Genomic DNA, 20654 nt, shown 5'->3' on the forward strand with positions numbered 1-20654 from the left:
ATAGGCAGAAGGAGAGGCAGGCTCTCTGCAGGGAGCCCGATGTGGGACTTGATCCCAGGACCCCAGGATCATGACCCAAGCCAAAGGCAGACACTCAACTACTGAGCCACTCAGGTGCCCTGGATTCTCATTCTTCTTAACAGACAAAAGGCAGCTTTGCTGGGGCCAAGCGTGCTTGCTCTTCAGTCATGTTTTTCAAAGTGAATCCTGCAGAACTCTGTGTCTACAAGATCATAGTAAATGTTTTCGAAAAAGAAAGAACCCCAAGGTCAAATATATTCCCAATATAAGAATATATGACATATCAGGTCTTCCTCTTAGGTGAGCCACAGACTGTGTGTAGGGGGGGGTAATGATGGGGGATAACTATTTTACTTTAATTGTACTTCTTTCCTTAACACTAATTTTTTTTTTTTTTTTTTTTAGAGAGGGAGAGTGTGAGAGAGAATCTTAAACAGGCTCTTTGCCCAGCATGGAGCCTGATGCAGGGCTCAATCTCACAACCTGGAGATCATGACCCAAGACAAAATCAAGTCAGACACTAACCAACTGAGCCACCCAGGTGACCCTTTTCCTTTTTTAAAAAAAGAATCTTTAGAGATAGTGTTCCAGAGGACACAATGCATAAGACATTGTTTTATTGTAACATCTGTTACAGTTTAGCAACAGTCTCATTTTCTGTCATCCCTCAGAATTTCAGGTCTTTTACATGAAACATGAACCCTCTCAAAGTCATGAAGCACACTTCTGTCCCTGAAGTACAAATACTCTGTGCTCATACAACCTTCACCTCATGTAACAAACAGGGTAGTTTCCTGGACTTCCACTTGTTATTATGTTTACTTTTAACATACGCTTGACAATTCTCCACCTAAACTGTTGTTGCCTGCAGAGCTGCATGACAAAGCTGTTTGGTTTTATTAATTTGTTTTCCCAAGGATTTTAAGTAATCTCCACACCCAATGTGGGGCTCGAACTCACAACCCTGAGATCAACAGTCACATGCCCTACCCACTGAGCCAGCCAGGCGCCCCTTGGTTTTGTTATTTTCTCTTCACTCAGATTTAGTCACCACTTAGTCCCTCTTGGGCATCTCATTCACTGTCTTGGCTTTGAACAGCGTCTCTGTTTTGCAGTTCCCAAACCCATACTTCCTGTCCCAATCCCTCTCTTATCTAAATTCTAGTCCCAAACATCTTAGCACCCCTGCTTTTATTTTTCTTCAACTCAGCTGAGCCAAAACTTGGCTGAAATTATCAGCTTTTCCTTAGGGGGAGCTATGCACCCCCATGGATGTGCCGTGAGACCTCAGCATTCACACAGACTGGGATTCAGAGAATTCATTTTATTGCTATCAGTTTCAAAATAAATGAATGAAAACCAAACCCAACATCATATCAGGCCTGCGACAAAATTCACTGGATTTAAATCCCCCAATTGAGGACCATACTGTGAAAAAGTCAAGTGGGCATTTAAGAGCCACTCAGCTCTGAGAACAATACTGGAGGGACTTAGTTCAAACTGGGATTTCAGAGCTAGCTTAGCATTTGGCGGGCGGGGGGAGAGGGGGTGGGGGTGGGTGTTTACCACTCAGGATGGTAGGAAGAATAGATAATTCTTTTATCAATGGGTAGGAAGTATAATTGGTGATCCGTTTGAGAAAATCCTGTGTGCTATTGGTGGGAATGTGAACTGGTGCAGCCACTCTGGAAAACTGTGTGGAGGTTCCTCAAAGAGTTAAAAATAGACCTGCCCTATGACCCAGCAATTGCACTGTTGGGGATTTACCCCAAAGATTCAGATGCAATGAAACGCCAAGACACCTGCACCCGATGTTTCTAGCAGCAATGGCCACAATAGCCAAACTGTGGAAGGAGCCTCGGTGTACATCGAAAGATGATGGATAAAGAAGATGTGGTTTATGTATACAATGGAATATTACTCAGCCATTAGAAATGACAAATACCCACCATTTGCTTCAACGTGGACAGAACTGGAGGATATTATGCTGAGTGAAGTAAGTCAGTCGAAGAAGGACAAACATTGTCTGTTCTCATTCATTTGAGGAATATAAATAATAGTGAAAGGGAATATAAGGGAAGGGAGAAGAAATGAGTGGGAAATATCAGAAAGGGAGACAGAACATAAAGACTCCTAACTCGGGATCCCTGGGTGGCACAGCGGTTGGCGCCTGCCTTTGGCCCAGGGCGCGATCCTGGAAACCTGGGATCGAATCCCACGTCGGGCTCCCAGTGCATGGAACCTGCTTCTTCCTCTGCCTCTCTCTCTCTCTCTCTGTGACTATCATAAATAAATAAAATAATTAAAATTAAAATTAAAAAAAGAATGCAAAAAAAAAAAAAAGACTCCTAACTCTGGGAAACAAACTAGGGGTGGTGGAAGGGGAGGAGGGCAGGGGGGTGGGGGTGAATGGGTGACGGGCACTGAGGGGGGCACTTGACGGGATGAGCACTGGGTGTTATTCTGTATATTGGCAAATTGAACACCAATAAAAAATAAATTTATTATTAGAAAAGAAAAAAAAAAAAAAGGACCTCTGTTCCTAAACTCTGTCCCCTAGTTGGTCTGGCCATGGCTGCTGTGGCTTCCCAGGCGGCAACATCAACTCTGCTGAAGGCTCTGGATGCCCTACCTGGCCTCAACTCCAGTCAGCCTCTATCATTGCAAATAGCTGGCTAAGCCTTTTCTTAATGTCAGGCTCACTGGGAGCACTGTAGGATTTTGTGTGCACTCTGACATGTTCCGCGAGTTTGGACTTATAAATGAAGCCCTTCCCACAGTCGCCACAGGCAAACGGCCTCTCAGGCCTATGGATGCGCTGGTGCCGCAGCATGTGTCCCTTCTCCCGGAAGTTCTTACCACACTCGGGGCAGCGGAAAGGCCTCTCCCCGGTGTGCAGGCCTTGGTGGCTGAGCAGCTGGGCCTTTAGGCGGAAGCTCTTGTCACATTTGGGACACTGGAAAGGCTTCTCCCCCGTGTGCGTCCTGACGTGTTCGATGAGCTTGGACTGCTTGGCAAAGCCTTTGCCGCACTCACAGGAGAAGGGCATCTCCCCGCCGTGCAGCAGCTGGTGCGCCTTCATGTCCGCCTTGACTCGGTAGCTCTTGCCGCACTCAGGGCACTGGAAGGGTCTCTCCCCGGTGTGTAGGCGCTGGTGGCTCAGCAGCTGCCCCTTCAGGCGGAAGCTCCGGTCGCAGGCAGGGCACTGAAACGGCCTCTCCCCACTGTGCACGCGGAAGTGCTCGGTGAGCTTGGACTGGCGGGTGAAGCCCTTGCCGCACTCCCCGCACGAGAAGGGCCGCTCCTTGCTGTGCGTGCGCCGGTGCGCCTGCAGGATGCCCTTCAGGCGGAAGCTCTTGTCACACTCGGGGCACTGGAAGGGCCTCTCGCCACTGTGCACCCGCAGGTGCTCGCGAAGCTTGCACTGGTGCGTGAAGCCACGGCCGCACTCCGCGCAGGAGAATGGCCTCTGCCCGCCGTGGCACAGCCGGTGTGCCCTCAACATGCTCTTCAGCCGGAAGCTCAGTTCGCACTCGGGGCACTGGAAGGGCTTCTCGTCTGTGTGCAGGCGCTCGTGCCTTAGCAGCTGGCCCCTCTGGCGGAAGCTCCTGCCGCACGCCGCACACCAGAACGGCTTCTCCCCGCTATGCATGCGGGCGTGCTCCGCGAGCTTACACTGCTTGGCAAAGCCCTTGCCACACTTCCTGCAGGAGAAAGGGCTCTCGCCACCGTGCGCACGCTGGTGGGCCCTCAGCAGGCCGCGCAGGCGGAAACTCTTGTCACACTCGGGGCACTGGAAGGGCTTCTCTCCCGTATGTATCCTGCTGTGGATGGCCAGCCTGGACCGTGCGGTGAAGCGCTTACCACACTCCACGCAAACGAACGGCCTCTCGGGGTGGCGCTGCAGGGCCTCCGCGGGCCTCTCAGCGTGGTGGCACTCGTCACCGGCCCACCCGGGGTCTGGCTTCCCTCCCGACGGCACACGGGCCAGCTTAGCCTCCCCGGACAGGGCCCCCTCGCCTTCTCCACCACAGACTAACCTCTCCCCGCTGGGCTGGCTGGGCGGGGCCTGCACGCTGCTCTTTGGGAGAAAGCTCTTGTCATATCCGGGGCCCTGGGAAGGCCTCTCCTTGTGCCACAGGCGGTGGCTGAGAAGTGTCTGCTTGTGCGGGAGGCACATTTTACATTCAGGGCACTGCAGGGGACTCTTCCCTGCGTGGACAGCCAGATGTCTAAGCAAATACTGCTTCAGGCGGAAGCTCCTCCCACAATCATGACACGGGAAGCGCCTCTGACACTGAGGGAGGCTCCGCTGTTGCTGTGGCTCAGCTTGTTTGCGGAACTTCTTCCAGGACCTACGTGGCTGGTCTTTCAGGTGGCTCCCCTCGTGCTTCTCTAAGTGGTCCTTCTTCCAAAAGCTTTCTCCACAGACAGTGCAAGGGTGCTGGGTGCCCTCCCAGGAGGGAACTTCCTGGAAGCCAGTGAGACCCAGAGTTCTAGGACTTGAGATTCCTTCTCCTTGGGTAGGCTCCCTGGAACTGTGGACTACTGGAAATGGAGCCTGCGTGTCATGTCTGTGTGGATTCATGAGGGCCATGCTTTGGTCAGGCCTGAAGGAAATACCTCCTACTCCTTCTGAAGGTTTAGAGAAGCACTGGCCCTCTAGTGGATCTACTTGGAAAAGGCACTTAGCTTCTACTGAATTCACAGCTTGTTGGCTTCCTGAAATGGGAAACAAAAATTCAGTCAGTATTCCTGTCTGTGGCATGACTAAAGGCTTATGTCACCAGGAAAGGGAGAGGTGATGGTGACCTCTGGGGACCTGGGAACCCAGCTCCCACTGAGCTCCACAACCAGGGACATTTCAATGTGGTTCTATTTCATGGCTGAGAGTTTAGTGAGAGCACTAAAACTAAACTGAAAAAATATGTATCTTTAAAGAAGAAAATATAGGGGTACCTGGCTGGCTAGGTTGAAAGAGCATGTGACTCTTATGTCACAGTCATGAGTTCAAGCCCCACACTGGGTGTAGAGATTACTTAAATAAAATTTTACAATGAAACGCCAGGATACCTGCACCCCGATGTTTATAGCAGCAATGTCCACAATAGCCAAACTGTGGAAGGAGCCTCGGTGCCCATCGAAAGATGAATGGATAAAGAAGATGTGGTTTATGTATACAATGGAATATTACTCAGCCATTAGAAACGACAAATACCCACCATTTGCTTCGACATGGATGGAACTGGAGGGTATTATGCTGAGTGAAATAAGTCAATCGGAGAAGGACAAACATTCTATGGTCTCATTCATTTGGGGAATATAAAAAATAGTGAAAGGGAATAAAGGGGAAAGGAGAAAAAATAAGTGGGAAATATCAGAAGTAACTCTTACTCTAACTCTGGGAAATGAACTAGGGGTGATGGAAGGGGAGGTGGGCGGGGGGTGGGGGTTACTGGGTGACGGGCACTGAGGTGGGCACTTGATGGTATGAGCACTGGGTGTTATTCTGTATATTGACAAATTGAACACCAATAAAAAATAAATTTATTTTAATAAATAAATAAATAAATAAATAAATAAGACTTTAAAAAAGGAAAGAAGGACAGCCTAGGTGGCTCAGCAGTTTAGCACCACCTTCGGCCCAGGGCATGAACTTGGGGACCTGGGATTGAGTCCCACATCGGGCTCCCTGCACGGAGCCTGCTTCTCCCTCTGCCTGTGTCTCTACCTCTCTGTCTCTCTGTTTCTCATGAATAAATAAATAAAATCTTAAAAAAAAAAAAAAAAGAAAGAAAAGAAAAGAAAATACAGGGCCTAAACATAGGGCCAAAGCTCTGGAATCAGACTGTCTGGGTTCAAATCCCATCTCTCTACTGTGTAGCCTTTGTCAAGCTAAGTTCTCTTGGCTTTCGTTCCTTCTTCTGTAGACACAGGGACAGACACAGGGAAGCAACAGGACAAATGGTGGTCATGATTATAAAGTGACTTCCCGCATGTATGGTGCTGCGCATGTGCCTGGCATACCACAAGCACCTGTAAGTGCTCATCACCACCATGACTACAGGACCATCAGACTTGTGCCATTTTTTTTAAATTTTTATTTATTTATGATAGTCACACACAGAGAGAGAAGCAGAGACACAGGCAGAGGGAGAAGCAGGCTCCATGCACCGGGAGCCCAACGTGGGATTCAATCCCGGGTCTCCAGGATCGCGCCCTGGGCCAAAGGCAGGCGCTAAACCGCTGCGCCACCCAGAGATCCCAGACTTGTGCCATTTGGATGTGCAGACATTCCTGGAGTCAAGAAGTCATGGCAGCACTGTCACTAATAGGCCCTACCACCACAGTTTCATGTGACCAAAGGGCTGTCCCTAAGGCCAGGCAGCAGGGCCTAGGTTCTGGTCTCTGCTCCTCATCCCTATGCCCAAAACCTTTTTTTTTTTTTTTTAATATATTTTAATTTTTATTTATTTATGATAGTCACAGAGAGAGAGAGAGAGAGAGGCAGAGACACAGGCAGAGGGAGAAGCAGGCTCCATGCACTGGGAGCCTGATGTGGGATTCGATCCCAGGTCTCCAGGATCACGCCCTGGGCCAAAGGCAGGCGCCAAACCGCTGCGCCACCCAGGGATCCCCCAAAAACCTTTTAAAAAGGTTTTCTGGAAGAACTGATAACAGGGGGTAAAAATTGAAATAACTTGTGGAGCAAAACTCCATTATTTCCAGAAAGAAGCAGCAAAAAACTAAACAAACTGTTGACATTTCTTGGAATGATGCTCCCATTGGCTTTGTCATTCCATACTTTAATGCTGACTTTTAAGAATCCAAGAATCTCAGGGGCACCTGGGTGGCTCTGTTGGTTGAGCAACCAACTCTTGGTTTTGGCTCAGGTCATGATCTTGGGGTTGTAAGATCGAGCCCCGAGTCAGGCTCTACACTCAGCAGGCAGTCTGCTTGAGATTCTCTCCCTCTGCCTTTGCCCTGTGTCCCACCCCGCTTGTTCTCTCTCTCTCTCTCTCTCTCTCTCAAATAAATGAAATAAATATATTTTTAAAGATTTTAATTATTTATTCATGAGAGACACACACAGAGAGGGAGAGACACAGACAGAGGGAGAAGCAGACCCCATGCAGGGAGCCCAATGCAGGACTTGATTCTGGGACCCCAGGATCATTCCCCGGGCCGAAGGGAGGCGCCCAACCACCGAGCCACTCAGGTGTCCCTAACATAAATATTTTTTTTAAAAGAATCCAAAAATCCCAGACTCTCCCATCATACCAAGAAAAAACAGAGGAGACCTAATTTTAGGTATTCAAGTAGAGTCAACAGTCTTCAGATAGGAAGGAAGCAATTTTGCTTCCTAGAATTTGGATAACCAGTCTCTGATTCCTGCCACTGTCCCCCTCGCCCTCCCTACTACTAGCAATAGCTTACATTTACTGAGCTCTTACTGTGTTTCATGTATCACTTTAACACTTTACATATGTAACGTATATAGTCCTAGAATATAGGTACTTTTATTTATTATCTTCATCTTATAGGTCAGGAAATTGAAATATAGACAGGTTGAACAACTTGTCCAAGGTGACCCAGAAAAGACAAGATCCAGACACAGACTCTAGAACCCGTACTCCTAACTACTATACTTTGTGTTTCTCTAGAATACACAGATGTCAAGCTTCAGCCCAGCCAAGCAGGAAGATGAGATCAGAGAACTGAACAAAGATACACATTGTGATGTCTTAAGGATAGGGCCCTACATTCTTAATACTCACCCCAAAGCAGATGTCCCCCGATAACTGGATCAAATTGCAAATCAGCAGAAGGGCAAATTATGTTTCCTGATTTCTGTGATTCTCCCCAGTTCTTGAAGAACTCTCTCCCCTGTTCAATCCAGGATATTAGTTCTGGTTTGGGAAGTCTGCCATCTGCACAAAGAAGTCAGACAGGGTACTTTGGTTTCTTTCAGCACTAAGTTTAAAACACACGGAGTTGCTTTTATGTTTCAAAATGTACTCCTGGGGAGGTGGGCAGGGGATGGGGGTGACTGGGTGACAGGCACTGAGGTGGGCACTTGACAGGATGAGCACTGGGTGTTATTCCATATGTTGGCAAATTGAACACCAATAAAAAATAAATTTATTAAAAAATATACTCCTGGGAAAATGTATGAGACAAGATGTCAAAAAATAGATTACAGGTTTATGCAAGGAGGAGCAAAACTGCCCACACATCCTAACTGTACTTCCTAATCTATCTGGACCTGTTAAATCAGTTGTACTATTTAAATCCTGTCTTGGTCCCCATATGCCTAGCAGTATGTATTGTCATGGGTTTCATAAAACTCACTATTAGCATGCTTTGAGAATGGTGGAATAGTACTGCAGATACCATGGGAAGAAAGAGTGTTTGTCATTATATGGTCTCATTCATTTGGGGAATATAAAAATTAGTGAAAGGGAATAAAGGGAAAGGAGAGAAAATGAGTGAAAATACCAGCGAGGGTGACAAAACATGAGACACCTAACTCTGGGAAATGAACAAGGGGTAGTGGAAGGGGAAGTGGGCGGGGGGGACTGGGGTGATTGGGTGATGGGCAATGAGAGGGGCACTTGGCAGGATGAGCACTGGGTGTTATGCTATATGTTGGCAAATTGAACTCCAAAGGTTTGTGAAAAAAAAAGGGGGGGGGGGGTTGTGAAAATAAGAACTGGAATGCCTTGGGATGCCTGGGTGGCTTAGTGGTTTAGCACTGGCTTCAGCCCAGGACGTGATCCTGGGGACCCAGGATCAAGTCCCATAGGGCTCCCTGCAGGGAGCCTCCTTCTCCCTCTGCCTGTGTCTCTGCCTCTCTCTTTCTCTGTCTCTCATGAATAAATAAATAAAATTTTTTTAAAAACTGGAATGCCTGTCCTAGATAATTTCAAAGTAGGTAGCTTTACAGCTGAAATATTGTCAGAAGTCCACTGGTTACAGTGTTAATCACAACCACAAACATGGTGGAGTTCTGTTAGAATAAAAAAGTGTTGTAATGAAGTGTTGCAAACAATGAAATAAGCAAATGAAAATAGTTACAAGATTCTCTAATATGTGACCCCATTTCCCTATAAGAAATGTTTATTTTACATATTTTCAAGTAAAACTTTTTAAAAATAATGTCTATTTAACAGAACCTAAAGTATGCTTCATAGATTGTTAAAGGGAGATCAGTGTATAGTTCATATCAGAGAAAGCGGGTCAGCCAGGTAATGCCTCAGGGTTAAAATGTCAAAGTGATATAGTACATGTGGAGACTGATCACTGTTCTAGATTCCTCCTTGCCCTCTGAAATCTGCCTTCAATTTCCAAGAATTCATGAGAAAAGGAATCACTATCTTTTATTTAAATCCATATACCTATTCTCAGTCTTCATCTGTTGAAATCCCAGCATCTTTTAAAATAATAAAAATAAAAAATATATAAATAAAACCAAGAAAATAATTCAATTTACATTAACACCAGAAAGAATAACACACTAAAGAATAAACTAAATTAAAAAAACGTAACACTTATACAGTAAAAATTAAAATATTATTGAAAGAGATTTTAAAGGTGATTAATAAATAGATATTTCAACATTTATGAATAGGAAGGCTTAACATTATTAAGATAACAATATTCCCCAAACCCAACATACTTTTTTTTTTTTTTTTTGCAGAAATTGACAAACTGATAATGGTAATCAAAACAGTGTGGTATTGGCATGAAGATAAACACACATATCAATGAAACAGAATTGAGAATCCAGAAATAAAACTTCTCCATTTATGGTCAATTGATTTTCCCAAAGGATGCCAAGAGAATTCAACGGGGAAACGAACAGTTTTTTCAACAAATGCTGTTGGGACAACTAGATATCCATATACAAAAGAAGTTGGATCCCTACCTCACACCATATATAAAAATTAACTGACAATGGATCAAAGACCTAAATGTAAGCACTGAAACAATAAGTCTCTTAGAAGAAAACATAAAAGTAAATCTTTGTAACTGGATCAGGCAATGGTTTCTTAAGTATGACACCAAAAGCTCAAGCAACACAAGAGAAAAGAAACTGGACTTCATAAAAATTAAAAACTTCTGTGCTTCAAAGGATACCCATCAAGAAAGTGAAGAGACAACCCACAGAATGGGAGAAAGTACCTGTGAATCATATATCTGATAATGTTCTGGTATCCAGAACAAACAGAGAACTCTTAAAAATAACAAAAAGACAAATATACCAATTTAAAAATGGGCAAAGTATTTGAATAGACATTTCTCCTAAGAAAATATTTAAATGAAAAGATGCTCACCATCATTAATTATTAAGGAAATTTAAATTAAACCCACAATGATATACCAATTTGAATCCATTTGATCCTGATGTTTGGGACATAATATTGGGGTGGAACAGGATTAACAATATAGGATTATATTTCTTTCTCTACAGATTCAATTACTTTAATTGGTTCTTTGGCAACAATAAAAATACATAATGTCTTGGATTGTGTTTTAGAAACAACACTGTATCCATAAAGACTGGAAAACTTACTTATGGCAATGGAATAGATATAAAGTATTAGAAACCTTGCAATATAAAGGAAGTCATATGGCCACGAGGAGGTAGCCAGAGAGGTGGCAGGAAGCACAGAAGAACTAACTGCATTCTCTTCATACACTGAAGGAAACAAGAGATATAAAGTTGATGGAACTTGATCTAGAAATTTGAATTATAAATGTATCCAATAGAGGCATGAAAAAAAAAAACAAAATTAAGGAAAAATGGAAAAAAGGAGATAGCAGAAAGTTTAAGTGAGTTAATGCCTCATTTTTCATAGTAATAAGTAATGCTGCTAAACTTGATAAATCAAGTAATAGGGATGTAAGCATGATAGATTGGAGACAAGCACAGTAAGAACTAAAACAAAAAAGGTTAACAATGGTGGCCTTGGGCAATTAACAAGTGCAGGAGTGAGAAGGAAGCAAAGACTATCATTCATTGATACATAAAATGTATATATATATTTGTATATTTGTATATATAGTATATATGTACATACATATATGTATATATGTGTATATTGTATATACATGTGTATATATACACATGTAATATATATGTATATATTATTATATTTTTTTACCTTTTTTATAAATTTAGTTTTTATTGGTGTTCAATTTGCCAACATATAGAATAACACCAAGTGCTCATCCCTCAAGTGCCCCCCTCAGGGCCCGTCACCCAGTCACCCCAACTCCCCACCCACCTCCCTTTCTACCACCCCTAGTTCGTTGCCCAGACTTAGGAATCTCTCATGTTCTGTCTCCCTTTCTGATATTTCCCACTCATTTTTCCTCCTTTCCCCTATATTCCCTTTCACTATTTTCTATATGGCCCAAATGAATGAGACCATATAATGTTTGTCCTTCTCCGACTGACTTATTTCACTCAGCATAATACCCTCCAGTTCCAACCACGTCAAAGGAAATGGTGGGTATTTGTCATTTCTAATGGCTGAGTAATATTCCATTGTATACATAAATCACATCTTCTTTATCCATTCATCTTTCGATGGACACCGAGGCTCCTTCCACTGTTTGGCTATTGTGGACATTGCTGCTATAAACATTGGGGTGCAGGTGTCCCAGTGTTTCATTGCATCTGTATCTTTTGGGTAAATCCCCAGCAGTGCAATTCCTGGGTCGTAGGGCAGGTCTATTTTTAACTATTTGAGGAACCTCCACACATTTTTCCAGAGTGACTGCACCAGTTCACATTCCCACCAACAGTGCAGGAGGGTTCCCCTTTCTCCACATCCTCTCCAACATTTGTGGTTTCCTGCTTTGTTAATTTTCCCCATTATCACTGGTGTGAGGTGGTATCTCATTGTGGTTTTGATTTGTGTTTCCCTGATGGCAAGTGATGCAGAGCATTTCCTCATGTGCTTGTTGGCCATGTCTATGTCTTCCTCTGTGAGATTTCTCTTCATGTCTTTTGCCCATTTCATGATTGGATTGTTTGTTTCTTTGCTGTTTAGTTTCATAAGTTCTTTATAGATCTTGGAAACTAGCCCTTTATCTGATACATCATTTGCAAATATCTTCTCCCATTCTGTAGGTTGTCTTTGAGTTTTGTTGACTGTATCCTTTGCTGTGCAAAAGCTTCTTATCTTGATGAAGTCCCAATAGTTCATTTTTGCTTTTGTTTCTTTTGCCTCATGGATGTATCTTGCAAGAAGTTACTGTGGCTGAGTTCAAAAAGGGTGTTGCCTGTGTTCTCCTCTAGGATTTTGATGGAATCTTGTCCCACATTTAGATCTTTCATCCATTCTGAGTTTATCTTTGTGTATGCTGAAAAAGAGTGGTCTAGTTTCATTCTTCTGCATGTGGCTGTCCAATATTCCCAGCACCATTTATTGAAGAGACTGTCTTTCTTCCAATGGATAGTCTTTCCTCCTTTATCGAATATTAGTTGACCATAAAGTTCAGGGTCCACCTCTGGGTTCTCTATTCTGTTCCATTGACCTATGTGTCTGTTTTTGTGCCAGTACCACACTGTCTTGATGACCACAGCTTTGTAGTACAACCTGAAATCTGGCATTGTGATGCCCCCAGCTATGGTTTTCTTTTTTAAAATTCCCCTGGCTATTCGGGGTCTTTTCTGATTCCACACAAATCTTAAAATAATTTGTTCTAACTCTCTGAAGAAAGTCCATGGTATTTTGATAGGATTGCATTAAACGCGTAAATTGCCCTAGGTCACATTGACATTTTCACAATATTAATTCTTCCAATCCATGAGCATGGAATATTTTTCCTTCTCTTTGTATCTTCTTCAATTTCTTTCAAAAGTGTTCTGTAGTTTTTAGGGTATAGATCCTTTACTTCTTTGGTTAGATTTATTCCTAGGTATTTTATGCTTTTGGGTGCAATTGTGAGATTGACTCCTTAATTTCTCTTTCTTCAGTCTCATTGTTAGTGTATAGAAATGCCACTGACTTCTGGGCATTGATTTTGTATCCTGCCACACTGCCAAATTGCTGTATGAGTCCTAGCAATCTTGGGGTGGAGGCTTTTGGGTTTTCTATGTAGAGTATCATGTCATCTGCAAAGAGGGAGAGTTTGACTTCTTCTTTGCCGATTTGAATGCCTTTAATGTCTTTTTGTTGTCTGATTGCTGAGGCGAGGACTTCCAGTACTATGTTGAATAGCAGTGGTGAGAGTGGACATGCCTGTATTGTTCCTGATCTTAGGGGAAAGGCTCCCAGTGCTTCCCCACTGAGAATGATATTTACTGTGGGCTTTTCATAGATGGCTTTTAAGATGTTGAGGAATGTTCCCTCTATCCCTACACTCTGAAGAGTTTGATCAGGAATGGATGCTATATTTTGTCAAATGCTTTCTCTGAATCTATTGAGAGGATACTATGGTTCTTGCTTTTTCTCTTGCTGATCTGATCAATCACATTGATTGCTTTACAAGTGTTGAACCAGCCTTGCAAATCGGGGATAAATCCCACTTGGTCATGGTGAATAATCTTCTTAATGTACTATTGGATCCTATTGGCTAGTATCTCGTTGAGAATTTTTGCATCCATGTTCATCAGGGATATTGGCCTATAATTCTCCTTTTTGGTGGGGTCTTTGTCTGGTTTTGGAATTCAGGTGATGCTGGCCTCATAGAACGAGTTTGGAAGTATTCCATCTCTTTCTATCTTTCGGAAGAGATTTAGTAGAATAGGTATGGTTTCTTCTTTCAACGTTTGACAGCATTCCCCAGGGAAGCCATCTGACCCTGGACTTTCGTGTCTTGGGAGTTTTTTTGTTTGTTTGTTTTTAATATTTTGGTCATTCTTGCTTATTTTTTTTAAGATTTATTAATTTATGATAGACACAGAGGAGAGAAAGAGAGAGAGAGAGAGAGAGGCAGAGGAAGAAGCAGGCTCCATGCCGGGAGCCCGACGTGGGATTCGATCCCGGGACTCCAGGATCGCACCCTGGGCCAAAGGCAGGCGCCAAACTGCTGAGCCACCCAGGGATGCCCCTCTTGGGAGGTTTTTGATGATGACTGCTTCAATTTCCTCCCTGGTTATTGGCCTGTTCAGGTTTTCTATATCTTCCTGTTCCAGTTTTGGTAGTTTGCCTAATTTATTGGCGTATAGCTGCTCATAGTATGTTTTTTAAATCGTTTGTATTTCCTTGGTGTTCGTGGTGATCTCTCCTTTCTCATTCATGATTTTATTAATTTGAGTCTTTTCTCTCTTCTTTTTAATAAGGCTGGCTAATGGTTTATCTAATTAATTCTTTCAAAGAACCACCTCCTGGTTTTGTTGATCTGTTCAACAGTTCTTCTGGTCTCTATTTCATGGAGTTCTCCGCAAATCTTTATTAAATCTCTTCTTCTCCTGGGTGTAGGATCTATTTGCTGTTTTTTCTCCAGCTCCTTTAGGTGCAAGGTTAGCTTTTGTCTTTTTCTTTCCAGTGTTTGGATAGATGCTTGTATTGCGATGTATTTCCTCCTCAGGACTGCTTTTGCTGTATCCCAAATATTTTGAATGGTTGTATCTTCATTCTCATTAGTTTCCATGAATCTTTTTAATTCTTCTCTAATTTCCTGGTTGACCCTTTCATCTTTTAGCAGGATGGTCCTTAACTTCCACGTGCTTGAAATCCTTCCAAACTTCTTCTTGTGATTTAGTTCTAATTTCAAAGCATTATGGTCTGAAAATATGCAGGGGACGATCCCAATCTTTTGGTATCGGTTAAGACCTGATTTATTAAAAAAAAAAAAAAAAAAAAAAAAAAAAAAAAGACCTGATTTGTGACCCAGTATGTAGTCTATTCTGGCGAAAGTTCCATGTGCACTTGAGAAGAATGTGTATTCAATTACATTTGGATGTAAAGTTCTGTAAATATCTGTGAAATCCATCTGGTCCAGTGTATCATTTAAAGCTCTTGTTTCTTTGGAGATGTTGTGCTTAGAATACCTGTCAATTGTAGAAAGCGCTACGTTCAAGTCACCAAGTAAAAGTGTATTATTATCTAATTATCTCTTAACTGGTTATTAATTGATTGATATACTTGGCAGCTCCCACATTCAGGGCATAAATATTGATGATTGTTATGTCATCCTGTGGGATAGATCCTTTAAGTATGATATAGTGTCTTCATCTCTCACTACAGTTTTCGGGATAAATTTTAGTTTATCTGATGTAAGGATGGCTACCCCTGCTTTCCTTTGAGGGCCATTTGAATGGTAAATGGTTCTCCAACCTTTTATTTTCAGGCTGTAGGTGTCCTTCTGTCTAAAATGAGTCTCTTGTAGACAGCAAATAGATGGGTCTTGCTTTTTTATTGAGTCTGAAACCCTGTGCCTTTTGATGGGGTCATTAAGCCAATTCACGTTCAGAGTTACTATTGAAAGATATGAATTTAGTGTCATCATGATACCTATTCAGTCTCTGTTTTTGTGGATTGTTCCCTTGGACTTCCTCTATTACAGAATCCCCCTTAGTATTTGTTGCAGAGCTGGCTTTGTGGTCACATATTCTTTCAGTTTCTGCCTATCTTGGAAGCTCTTTATCTCTCCTTCTATTCTGAATGAGAGCCTTGCTGGATAAAGTATTCTTGGCTGCATGTTCTTCTCTTTTAGGACCCTGAATATGTCCTGCCAGCCCTTTCTGGCCTGCCAGGTCTCTGTGGAGAGGTCTGCTGTTAATCTAATATTTCTCCCCATAAAAGTTAGATCTCTTGTCTCTTGCTGCTTTAAGGATCTTTTCTTTATCTTTGGCATTTGTAAGCTTCACTATTAAATGTCGAGGTGTTGAGCGTTTTTTTTGGGGGGGGGGGTGGGGATTGCTGTATTTTCTGGATCTGAATGCCTGTTTCCCTTCCCAGATTAGGAAAGTGTTCAGCTATGATTTGTTCAAATACATATTCTGGACCTCTGTCCCTTTTGGCACCCTTGGGAACCCCAATTAAACATAGATTTTTCCTTCTGAGGCTGTCATTTATTTCCCTTAACCTATCTTCACAATCTTTTGTTTTCCTCTTTTTTCCTCATTTTCCCTCTTTGCCATCAATTTGTCTTCTATGTCACTCACTTGTTCTTCTATCTCGTTAACCCTTGTTGTTAGGACCTCTAGTTTGGATTTCATCTCATTTAACTGATTTTTAATTTCTGCCTGATTAGATCTAAATTCTGCAGTCATTAAGTCTCTTTGAGTCCTTTATGATTTTTTCTAGAGCCACCAGTAGCTTTATAATTGTGCTTCTGAATTGGCTTTCTGACACTGAATTATAATCCAAATTTTGTAACTCTGTGGGAGAGAGGACTGTTTCTGATTCTTTCTTTTGAGGTGAATTTTTCCTTCCAGTCATTTTGCTCAGTGCAGAGTGGCCAAAAACAAGTTGTACTGGGAAAAGGAGAAAAAGGGAGAAGAGAAAAAAGAAAAGAAGAGAAAAAAAGGGGGGGAGGAGCAAACAGAAAACAAAAAAGGTGGAGTATCCTCTGATTCTATATACTGTAAATCCCTCGACTTCCCCTGGAACTTTCCAGTGCTGCTTGGTCAATAATTTCTTTTCCCCTGTCCATCTAGCTGGTCTTCTGGGGGAGGGGCCTCTGTGCTGATTCTCAGGTGTGAGCACCTGGGGTAGCTGCTCAGCCCCTGCCTGGTACAAGGCTTAGTGGGAGTTGTTTATCCTGTTTATACTGTGAGGCCACTGTGAGGCTCAGTGGGGTTGTTTATCCTGTGAGGCCCCAGGAGGAACAAAAACAGTGGCCAGCTCTCCAGCTCTGGAGTCAGCTTCCGTAGTAACTGCCACAGCTCTCAGTCTGCAGGGGCCTGGATGCTCCGGGGGCGGGGCCGAGGATCTGCATAGCTCAGGGCCCGCTCCTGCGGCAGGAGCGTCCTTGCTGCCCTGTGTCCTCCTGGCCTCCTCATGTCCCAGAGGGAGCGCCTAATCCTGGGCCCCAGCACCCCGGGCTCTGCGGCCTGCGTTGCTGGAATCCCACTCACTGGCCACGCAGCCCCCTTCAGGCAGAGACTCCACCCGAGCCCCTCCGAGCTGCTCCCGAGGCCCTGCGGGGCACGTGCTGCAGCCCTTTAGGGAGTTCGGCAGCAGGGTGTGGGGCGCTCTCCCTGGGGTGCAGGTCCTCTGTTGGTGTCCCTGGGAGCCTGAGGGCATCCCCGCCCCTCCTGGGTCCTGCCTGAGCTCCCTGTGCCTTTCCGTCTGGGAAGTTTGGTGAAGCTCCTGCTCCTGCAGGCCTGGGCTCTCCTGTCCTGGGGGCACTTAACACACGGCCTTAGCACAGGGCCTTAGCCCGGCTCCTGGCGGGGCCCCTCCCCCTTGGATGCTTTTTATTTATTTTTTTCCATCTTCCTACCTTGATAGAATTGTGAACTCTTCTCATTATAGCATTCCAGCTGTTCTCTCTTTAAATCTCAGACTGAATTCATAGGTTTTCAGGATGATTTGAGTTATCTAGGTAATCTGGTGGGAACAGGTGACTTGGGGACCCTACTCTTCCGCCATCTTGCCCCTCCTCTGTCTATATATTATTATTATATTATATACACATATAATATATAACATATATTATATATATTATATATATAAGATACACACACACACACACACACACACACACACACACAAAGACCAAGTAAGCAAGAAAGCTAAAAAGAACCTATTACCATAACCATGATGAGACAACTGCTGTTAAACATTTCAGGGTATAGCCTTACAAAATCTCTTTGCAGGGAAATATTCTAGCTTTCCTGAGTTATACAGACCCCACTGTAAAAACTGATAGGTAGGGACATCCTAGGGTAAAGATATACAGGCACATTATGGACATGAGCCAGGAGTGCTCCCATATGGAAATCACAGCAACCAGTCTTGGTGACTAAAAGCCCTGACTTAGTTACTTCTGACCACAATACACATCACACAGTCTTGAATATTCTCACATCACAATGTCTACCCCTGAGTAGGATTAGCAGTGCTTACAAGGTATTAACAAACAGGACTCGCGGGTAAAGCGGGTAAAAAATACCTTTCTGAGTTAATTTCTGAGAAATCTGACATAACAAACAGTAGCACCAAGTGACTGACACCTCTCCCAGACCCAGTTCTAGGACTTACCCACAAAATTGAACACTTCTTACCTAGAGAAACAAGAATCTCATAATTGGTTCTCATTACATGCTTGTAAAGCTCCTTCTGCCATGCATCTAGATTCGGCCATTCGTGCTCAGAGAAATAAATAGCAACATCCTCAAAAGTCAGGGGTAGCTGAAATTATAGACATAATACATATATAGGCATTAGTACTTCAAAAGGACTTCAACCCCTTCTCATCAAGTTATTTTTGCTTCTTTTTGTTTAAAGGTAAACTCTTATCTCCAAGGTGAGGCTCGAACTCACAACCTTGAGATCGAGTCATATGCTCTATCCCTGAGCCAGCCAAGTGCTCCTCCTCCTCAATTTAAAAAAATAACTTTAGTAGTGGACACTGTTTTTGTCTATTTAGCAACTTCTTCCTTGGGAACTACTCCTGCCCCCACTGCAGCCATGTGGTTCTGCTGTTAACCACTACACTGCCCAGAGCTCTTGATGCTTGTTCAAACTATATACACATATGGATAGTAAAGAATTTTTCTTTTCTTTTTTTTAAACAAGGTTGAAGGCAGCTTGGGTGGCTCAGCAGTTTAGTGCCATCTTCAGAGCGTGATCCTGGAGACCCGGGATTGAGTCCCACATCGGGCTCCCAGCATGGAGCCTGCTTCCCCCTCTGCCTGTGTCTCTGCCTCTCTCTCTCTCTCATGAATAAATAAAATCTTTAAAATAAAAAATAAATTTAAAAAGGGTGAATAAATCACTGCATAACTTCCTTCACTTAATATATTACAGGTATCTTTCCAGGTCAATGTGTATAGGCAAAACCAGGTTTTTGTAAATTGCATTATATTTCATGAGGTGGGTATATATACACCACCACCACCACCCCACACCCCACCCTGTGATGGTACATACATTGTTTCCATTTCCTTTATAAATTACAAACAATGCTCTGATATGCTCCCTGATATATTAATGCTTTCACCTCTGTAAGATAAAACCTAAAAAGGAGAACTACTAAATCAAAAGGTATTAAACATGTTGTTTAATAAATACCATCCGATTGCCTTCCAAAAAGAATTCGGCATTTCTGCTGTTGTTAATGAGACTTCTCTCTTTACACCTTTGCCAGCACAGGTTGTTCTTACACTTTTTTTTTTTTTTTTTGCCAATGTGATGGGTAAAAAAACTGTATTCATTATTTTAATTTGCATTAATTTGTGAGGCCTAGCATCCTTTTCATACTTTCAGTGGGGGGGCATTCCACATCTTTGTGCATGTCTGTCTACTCAGGCACCCCTCACACTGCTTTTTTCTTGTATTATACTTTTCAGAAGAACCTCTTTTGTGGCTTCAGGGTTTAGTATCTTGTTTGGAAGACTTCTTATTCTAAAATTATAAAATATTCTCCTAAATTCTTCATACCATTCGTACAACTTTTATTAGAATTAGACTTTTTTCCATCTGGAGCTTATTTCTGCATATCATAACAAGAAAGGATAGAATTCTTTTCATAAGTGGATATTCAGCTTGTTATAAAATTCATTGAATATTCTTTTATCATTGATTTGGGATAGTTTTTCATTAACTAGACTTCCATTTATACTTGGATATATTCTTGTTCTACTGGTGAATGCATCTATTTTTTGCTCCAGTACTGCACAGTTTAATTCTTATAGTTTTATCAGATATTTTACTATTTAAGAGGACACAGTCATCCACCATCACCTCCATCATTTTCCACAGGGAAAGTGTCTTGAATTTGTCTGTTTTCAATATACATAAGCAAAGATATTATTTTGTCAAACGTATACAAATTCTATTGGGATTTAGGAATATGCCTAACATGTTAATTTTGGAAGAACTGGACCTCTAAAATATGGGATCTTTCCACCCAGAGACATCTCATTTATTAGACATTTTTATGTGCTTCAGTTAAATTTAGCTTTCTTCATATAGACCTTATATAATTGATACGTTAATTCCTAGGGACTGTAGAGGGGTTTTGTTGTTGTTACCATGTTTGAGGGGTTTATCCCACTAAATTTTCTAATTATGAAAGCTTGGAAAGTTAATTTTTATGTTTATTTTGGAAATGAATTCCCTTGTTGGCTAACACTTTCAATTGACTGCCTTGGATTGTCTACATAGAGAAGGAGATCTACAAATTAACACTTCTTTTAATGATTTAAGCCTGACTTTCTTACTGTACTGGCTGGAATGATATCAAGTAATAGTGATGATAGTATGCATCTTATTCTTCAAAGGAAGTGTTTGTAGTGGTTTACAAGTAATATTTTTTGGTTTCCTTTGACTTATTAACACCAAGATGCCTCTTTTTAAAAATATTTTATTTATTTATATATTTATGAGAGACAGAGAGAGAGGCAGAGACACAGGCAGAGGGAGAAGAAGGCTGCCCGTAAGGAGCCTGATGTGGGACTTGATCCCAGATTCTGGGATCATGCCCTGAACTGAAGGCAGACA

General features: G+C 42.6%; 1 protein-coding gene across 3 annotated transcripts in view; it reads right to left on the reverse strand.

Annotated features, from left to right (window-relative positions):
- Positions 1-606: 606 nt before the first annotated feature.
- The window catches only part of ZNF786 (zinc finger protein 786), a 40026-nt gene continuing 19978 nt past the window's right edge, over positions 607-20654 (reverse strand). For all 3 annotated transcript variants that reach the window (XM_072764972.1, XM_072764971.1, XM_025993871.2), the window contains exons 2-4: positions 18215-18341; positions 7800-7952; positions 607-4743 (exon numbers count right to left, since the gene is read on the reverse strand). In XM_072764972.1, the coding sequence (XP_072621073.1) occupies positions 2660-4743; positions 7800-7952; positions 18215-18341 (2364 nt within the window). In that variant the 3' untranslated portion in view covers positions 607-2659. The remainder of the gene's footprint in view (positions 4744-7799; positions 7953-18214; positions 18342-20654) is intronic.

Source organism: Vulpes vulpes, chromosome 7 (genome assembly GCF_048418805.1).
Source record: "Vulpes vulpes isolate BD-2025 chromosome 7, VulVul3, whole genome shotgun sequence".
In the NCBI taxonomy this organism is placed as follows: domain Eukaryota; kingdom Metazoa; phylum Chordata; class Mammalia; order Carnivora; family Canidae; genus Vulpes; species Vulpes vulpes.